Source organism: Anarrhichthys ocellatus, unplaced genomic scaffold (genome assembly GCF_004355925.1).
Source record: "Anarrhichthys ocellatus isolate YVR2014 unplaced genomic scaffold, GSC_Weel_1.0 scaffold2004, whole genome shotgun sequence".
In the NCBI taxonomy this organism is placed as follows: domain Eukaryota; kingdom Metazoa; phylum Chordata; class Actinopteri; order Perciformes; family Anarhichadidae; genus Anarrhichthys; species Anarrhichthys ocellatus.
In genome coordinates, this window is record NW_022281978.1 from 788 (window position 1) to 8,956 (window position 8,169).

Below are 8,169 nucleotides of genomic sequence, written 5' to 3' on the forward strand. Positions count from 1 at the left end.
TAATCTGACTGAGTGCTGCGTTCAGGTTACGTGGGAACTATGAGACACACTGTATAACTCTGTTTAGTACAATTTTTGAGGTACTTGTACTTTACTTGAGTATTTCCAGAGCTAAATATTGTACTTTACGGAATAAAATGCTCACACACAAAACATCCGAAAATGTACAAATGACACAAATAATCAATAAGTCGATTAACAGGAAACTGTAATTAAAATATCAAAAGTAAAAGTACTAATTATGCAAAATGGCCCCAAGCAGAGAGTTACTTGGTATTAAAATACTTTTACTGATTGGATGTTAAATTATGATGTTTACATTATTGTAAGAGCTATTAATACACTTTTTATACTAGTACCAGCTAACAGATACATGTACATTATTATAAAGTGCAATACTTCTCTCTGAAATGCAGTGGAAGTAGAAATACTGAAGAAAAGTATTGAGTATCCGAAAATTCTACTTTAGTACAGTACTTGAATAAATGTTTAATTGTGTGATGTTTTAAATGCAGAACTGTTACTTGTAGTGGAGTATTTCATAGTGTTGTATTCGTACGTTTACTTCAGTAAAGGGTCAGAATACTTCGTCTCCATCACTTTCTTTTAAAGTCGCTTCAAGAAGAAAATCAAACTTTTCAGAAGAAATCTTTAATTCAACGTAAAACAGATAAAAACATAGTATTTGGTGTTAAACTGTATTTAAAATATTTGTGATACAGTTCAGCTGTTGTAGTATTATGTAGCGTCACATTAAACTGCAACAAGTATTTGACTAAATGTAAAATACGTTGCTGTTAATAACTGTAAATATTATTTGTACTTCATGTATTTATGATTCAAAAAATCACAGTTGGAACTGCTCAGTGCAAAAATACATCAAGGCATTAATAATCAATCATGAATAGATTAAAGAGGTAATAAGTCAATAAAAACACAAGTATTCACCGTCGCTCTTCATCACAGGAGTTCTTTATCTTCTCAAATTCACCGTCAGTGCAAAGGTTTCATGTTTGTGCTTCATAAACAATTCAAATATCATTTTACAGAAACAAATCTGGTAAAAACATTTAAACAAAACCGGATTATAATCTGCATATTAAACTATGAGTGGAGGTTTACTGAATAAAAGGTGATAATTAAAGAGTCAAATGAATAAAGCTTTCAATAAATAATGAATTAATCAATTCCTCAATCTGCGTTTAAATGACAAATGAATAATTTAATTTTACGAGAGAATAGAAACATTTATTCTGTTTATTTGTGTGTCAGTCAAACATATTCCACCGCACTTTGAATCTGTTTAATCAACATATTTATTTTAAGATTTAACTTCGAATTTAAATGTTCGCAAAATAGAAACTGTACATTTTTAAAGGAGGAAATAAATATTTTGAAATATATTAAATGAGTTCAATTTTAAAACTTTTAGGATTTGTTTTTCCAATTTTAAGTCTTAATCATGAATTCATCATTTCAAAATTTGAAAGTCAGTCTTGATAAATTATTTGAATAGCTTTTTTAAAATTTCATTAACAAACAGGTTTAAAGTTTCCACTGAAGATTATTTCACCTGTTTCCACAATTGATAAATATATTAACAATGAATTTCAGTCATTTTACAAGCAACACGTCTAAATGTTCTCTTCTTCCTGTTTCTCAAATATGAAGATTACCTGTTTTATTTGTTTTATTTTGTTGTTTTGTTTGATGATAAACTAAAAATCTTTGGGTTTTGAATAAATGAAAAAATAAACGATTTCAATAAATATCTTTGAGCGGAGGGAAATTATATTTTTGTGAATATTTTCAGCAGACAAAATAATTTATCTATTTAACAGTTTGCACAAATACTTCTGTCGTCATTGTTATTGTGAACAGACGACAGAGATGAAGGATTTCTCTGTTGTCTGTTCATTTACAAGACAAAACTATTCATTAATCAGCAGATTTATCCAGTTTTGAAATCATTTTCTTGAGACTGGTTTCTGTAAAACTCCATGAACATCATCACTATGTGAGCACGAAGAGAGAGAAGAGGACGGGGAAGAGGGATAGCAGCAGAGTGAACGAGAGAGAAACCACACCAGTGGTCCTGGATGTGGACCCGGTCACGGTAACGTTCACGAAGCCCGGCTGGTTGCTGGTGATTTGGCTGTTGATCCAGCTCTGGTACTCAGACACTCGGGTGTAGACTCCGGGGAAGCCGGCCTCAGCGCATCCTCTCCCGAAGCTCACCACGCCGGCCAGAATCCACCTGGAGCCGTTCTGATTCACCAACGGGCCGCCGGAATCCCCCTAACGGGACAACATGTTGGTTAAAACACCGGAAACACAAAGTATTCATTGGCAGACTATTGTTCATTCAACTGATTAATTATTTTGTCTGTAAAATTTTAGAAAATAGTGAAAAAAATTCACACAAATATAATTTCCCATCGCTCAATTTCCCATCATGAAATAAAACAACTAAATAAAACACGTAATCTTCATATTTCAGAAGAGAATATTTAGATGTTTTGTTTGTAAAATGACTGAAATGTATTATTATATGTTTAATTATCATCTACATCATAAACTGACATTTCTAACTAATCGATAACTTAATATTCTGCTGCTTTATACTGTACTACATCTCAGAGGTACATGTTGTACTTTGTACTGTATGTAGTACATAATGTACATATTGTACACTGACAGCTAATTTATTTTTTCCTTCAGTAAAAGTATTTACACCACAGTTTAAAAATACTCGCTGCTCATTGAAATATACTTAAAAGTATCATAGTCAGAAGTACTCATTATGCAGAATGATTTATATAATACTATAGTATAACTGTTGATGCATTAATGTGTTCATCACTTTAAAGCAGTGGTGGTCCATCAGGGCCTGCAAGGCCTTCTCTGCTGGCCTAAACAGAATCACAAAGCTATATCTATTTTATAATTTAATCATTGTTCTTAAATACACTACATGTATTATAATTTATAAAGATATTTCCCCATCATCTTATTTTCTCATTGCACAGCTCCTGTCTTCCTCAGTTGCTCTGCTTCCAGTGCAGCTTGTTTTAAGTAGAGCTTTTATCCAATCAGATTTCACCTCTGTGTCTCTAGGTAAGACCAGAGGCAGAGGCCTGCAGACTCACAAGTGCATCCATGTGCAGTTTAAGTGAATGGGGACGATATTGTTGATTGTCATTGTGTTCAACCAATCAGATCTTTAGTTTGACATGTTGGGCGTATTCTTTGACTTATCAGAGCCTGCTAGCTGGCCTATAATGACGTCAGCATTACATGCAGCTCAGTGTCCATGTGTAGCTCTGCCGCGAGGTGCAGAGTGTGCTGTGATTGGTCAGTGGGCGAGCACGTGACTATTGTGAAATGAAACTCAACAGCAGAGGCTGATGGGTAGTGAATCACATCACGTGATGCAGCTCAGCCAATCAAATATGGGCATTCTGACTCCAGTGAGATATACCACACACCATGACACAGGGGGCTGAGACGAGGAAAGACACTGCAGAGCAGTACGTTCTATGTTCCAGTCCTGAAAGTAAAATCACAGGACAATCTCTGTGGGTTGCGGCTTGTCATTAAGTAGTGATGGTGGGTCCCACAGCCAGACCAGCTGACAACTGCTGTCCTACATGAGCGCAGAAAACATTATATTATCCTGAATTTAAGTTTGTGCATTTTCCAAATGCTCTAGCATTAATCAAACGTGTCGTAAGCCTCGTACCGAACGGTTTAATACGAAGATGTACATAGTTACAGTTAGAAATGAATAACAGCTGTGGCACCATCATGTGGTTATAAGGTGGTATTTCAGCTGCAGGACGGCAGTGAAGGCCCAGGTATAAAATGCACGGCCCGCCACTGCGTTAACAATGGAGCTTATTTGAATGACTTTATATACAGCTGGTGGTGTAATCAGTAATAATACTTCAGTCAATAGTTGATTCATACTCTGAATGTGTAAAGTAACTAAAGTTACATCTGCAGCTCTCAGCGTGTCATCAGGAGGAGGAGACTCACCTGGCAGGAGTCCCTCCCGCCCTCGTCCAGACCGGCACAGATCATGTTGCTGGTGAGTGTGGAGTAGGCGGCGCTACACTGAGCGTTGGACACCACGGGGACTTCAACCTCCTGCAGCCTCTGAGGGAACGGGAGCGAAACTGAAGACAGAAAGACACAATAAGTCTGGGAGACACGTTCCTTCATCACCATCATCACCCTGTAGTTTATACAAATACTCACTAGAACGTGTGGATTAATACGCCGCTGGAAATAGTCCCTCATAAGGTCACTATTGCCTCCTGTTTGTTTGATTAAGAACTCAAAGTAAGCAGCTGTCATCATGGAGAGCATCACTAACCGACCTCACTGATTAATATCATCTGCTCTGTGGAAACAGGAGAAGTCGATCTCAGAGAGAGAAACGTTCCTCAGCAGAACGCTTTGTGTTCCTCGTGTGAAGCGAGAAGTCAACGTTGATTTATTTTTCACGTAACTTAAGTTTTCTACTTCCGTCGTTACTTTAACCCAAACCAGGATATTTATTTCATCATCTTTTCCTAAACTTAACGAAGTTCATTTTGAAAGGATCGTTTTCATTAACGAGCGTCAACTGACACGTTGCTGAAAACGAGTAACCTTCGGTAGGAGATCATCAGAACGGTTGAACGAGGAGACGTTTAACTACGACGAGCTCCAGATCCACCAAACCAGCCTGAAGAACATCTGAAACCAGTGACGAGAGTCTATGAAGCAGAGCAATGCTACGCTGTGATTGGGCAGTCTTCATTCAAGGGGCGGGACTTAGCAAATGGTTGTGTTTTTGAAGATTTACTTCTTCAGTAGAAACCAATGAGACACATTCAATCACTAGTCTTGTCTTTTGAACAAGTGTTGTTAACTTTGGTTTGGGCCGGTTCCAGAATCAGTATATATAGTCTAAATATATATATACTGTATGTACTATATGTATATATGTATGTCCTTTGTAAATGGTTCCTGCTCTATCAGGAGCACAATGAAGCAGAATGAAGGAGTCGACCCAGACTGTAAATCAGTGAGATGTTACTTGTATTTTTAAAGAGGAAGCTTCTCTGTGAGTGTTTCTTGTTTTTCTGAAGCTCTTATGAAAATTGTGCAACTGCTAATGGAAAAACACCTGTTGTGACATCACTGACTGGGGGGCGTGGCCTGAAGAAGAAACGGGTTTGAAAGAACTATATTAAGGCTTCATCATTGATGTGTCACAGTTGGGACTCACATGAAACTCTGCTGAGTCATCAAAACATAAAAGATGAACTGCTCATATATTTATATATTAATGTACTTTGTTTTCATTTACAAAGTCAAAGGTACAAGAGGCCTGCGGACGGACAAAGTACAGTTTCATGTCATGTATGTGTAAAAACAGAATGCAGGACTTTTACTCGTAACAGAGTATTTCTACACGGTGGTATTTTACTAGAAGGTCACAATTTATTGGACACAACACTACACACTGAATTACTCCGTACAATCGTCCACTATTGACATTAATAATACATTTAAAATAAACTCTCACCGCCAGTGTTGATGGTTCCCCACCCGGTGACCCAGCAGGACGCCCCGCCCGCGAACGAGCTGCCGTCCGCCGCCAGACACACCGGCCTGATGTAGTTGGTGAAGGTCACAGGTGAGGACAGGCGCAACAAGGCGATGTCGTTGTCGTTGGTTCGGTCGTTGTAGTTCGGATGTCTGATGACCTGAGACAGTCTCCGGGACACTTCGTTAGTGTTCGGCAGCTGCTGGGTGTCCCGTCCGAGATAGACGGTGAAACCGAAAGTACTGGAGCTGAAGGACGGAAGAGAAGTTTAAATATGCAGTAAAAGTACTCGTACCACACTGTAAAATATGCTTTTGCAGTAAAAGTACTATAGTACCATGCTGCACAAATACTTTGTTACAGTAAAGAATACTATTACCACACTGTACAAATACTCTAACAGTAAAAGTAAAAAGTAAAAATTCTCTGGTACAACTAAAGGTACTAAAACCACACTGTACAAATACAATAACATTAACATTATTAATTCTGGATTTAGAAAATATTTTATATGAAAAATGACTTCAATCATCAAAATAGTTTTCATAATCATTTTTTGTAAATCAACGAATTGATTAATTATCTAATTTATTAATTGATTACTTGATTAATGGACTAATTGATTAATGGGCTGATGGTTTTAGCTCTACTTGTATCAAATGTTGGGGAGTTTAATTTATAACTAAACATCATATTTTATGAACTCTTCATATGTTTTGTGTTAAAAATGTTAATTTGTAAAGTAAAGCTGTCAGATACATGTAGAGAAGTAAAAAGTAGAATATTTACTGAGTTTCAGAGTTAGTAGCAGTATGAAGTGTCATGAGAGGTAAAAGAAGAGTTCTTTGTAGTTAAATACAGCATTTAAAGTGAATATGGAACAAGCTGCTTCGGCCTACTTGGTTGTCCCATAAAGAAGAACACCATGGATGTTTGTATTCATGTGTTTTTTCTGCCGCATCCTCTTTATGGTCTGGTGATACACCGGCTGGCTTCACGTGTCGGAGCTCACCTGGAGAAACAGTGCGCGGCGGTCAGCACCCACTGGTCGTTGATCAGGGAACCTCCGCAGAAGTGACTGGATCTGTGCAGACTGGCCTGCCACGGCCACGTGCCGGCGGGGGCGTCCTCACCTCCGACGATCCGGCTGTTGAGCGGCGCCGAGCCGCAAACTGCCAGGAATCAGTTCAAGTTCACAGAACAGTTCAACACATCACCGAGATTTAATACTGACACACATGTGCCTTCAGGTCTCTTCTGTGAGGTGTGTTTTGTTCAGATGGATGTTGAGCTCGTGTCTGTGTGTTTAAGTGTTGAAATAGAGCCAGGAGGAGCTTAGCTTAGCTTAGCATAATGACCGGAAGTGGGTGCAAACAGCTAGCCTGGCCCTGTAACACCATATCTTGTTTGTTTTAATGCAAACAGAAATGCAGCAGCGTGTCAGAAAGCTGCTTCTAGAGATTATTATTGTTTAGATTAGACTATTATTATATGTTATGTACAGACTCCCCTGAAACCTGCACTGGATTCATGTCGAGGGCTCAGAGTCTGAAACCTGTGAACTGAAATGAGAACATAACTCACCGTCTAGCTGTGCGTTGCTTCCTGCGGGAGACAAAGAATAAGAATATATTAGTGTTTGTTGCATTCTGAAGCATTAAAATCAGTTTCGAGTAAAAATTGATTTATTTCCGAGAATGTGGGAAACTAAACCAACTGGTTGTTTGTCATTGTGTTGCTGGGCGAGGTTGGTATTTGTAGCATTTAGTCAAACAAAGGAGGACATTTTAAACGTCCTTCCAGTTCCAAGAAATGATCACGATAATCATTCACCAGATGAAAAGATTATTGTGTGATGAGGTTTGTGAGGCGTCTCACTTCCTCGTTGAAGTTGTGTGTGTTGACGCACCGTGATATTCTACTTCTCTCTCTTTACTTACTTTCCAGATCAATCGTCAATATTTCACCGAAAAGAAATCAAAGATTGGAGAAAATTCCAGAAAGTGAAAAACGTATTAATGTGGATCAGATCTTAGTTTCTTCTTCTCTCCCATTAATCGTGTCAGGACCCGTCAGATTGATCTGGTGCCCCTCTGGAGGGGCCCGACCCCTATGTTGAGACCTACCGGACTAAACTATGTGACTGTAAAGTAGTTCAAAGTGTCTTCATCTGGAGCAGCTTTAACAAGATGCTTCACGATCAACTAATGATATTATATACAAGTACATCAGTAACAGGAGACATTTTACTGCTCTATGAAGACTTTTACTGCTCTATGAAGACTTTTACTGCTCTATGAGTACTTTTACTGTTCTATGAGTACTTTTACTGTTCTATGAGTACTTTTACTGTTCTATGAGTACTTTTACTGTTCTATGAAGACTTTTACTGTTCTATGAAGACTTTTACTGCTCTATGAAGACTTTTACTGCAGCTGACAATACTACTGTGCTTTTACTGCATGAATACTACAGTACTTTTGCTGCTCTATAAGAACTTTTACATGTTGGAGCTGAGAATATAGTCTCTGGTAGAGACCTGTCAATCACTGTGTAGCCCCGCCCTAAAG

The 8,169-nt window shown here is 38.1% G+C and overlaps 1 protein-coding gene across 1 annotated transcript; it reads right to left on the reverse strand.

Moving 5' to 3' along the window:
• Window positions 1–1,734: 1,734 nt before the first annotated feature.
• LOC116378045 (serine protease 27-like) lies at window positions 1,735–8,125 on the reverse strand. Its single transcript, XM_031839844.1, has 5 exons — window positions 7,184–8,125; window positions 6,612–6,771; window positions 5,579–5,847; window positions 4,039–4,178; window positions 1,735–2,298 (listed from the first exon to the last, which is right to left on the reverse strand). The coding sequence occupies exons 1-5, from the start codon at window positions 7,245–7,247 to the stop codon at window positions 2,014–2,016; spliced, it is 918 nt and encodes a 305-aa protein (XP_031695704.1). The 5' UTR covers window positions 7,248–8,125; the 3' UTR covers window positions 1,735–2,013.
• Between the last annotated feature and the right edge of the window lie 44 nt (window positions 8,126–8,169).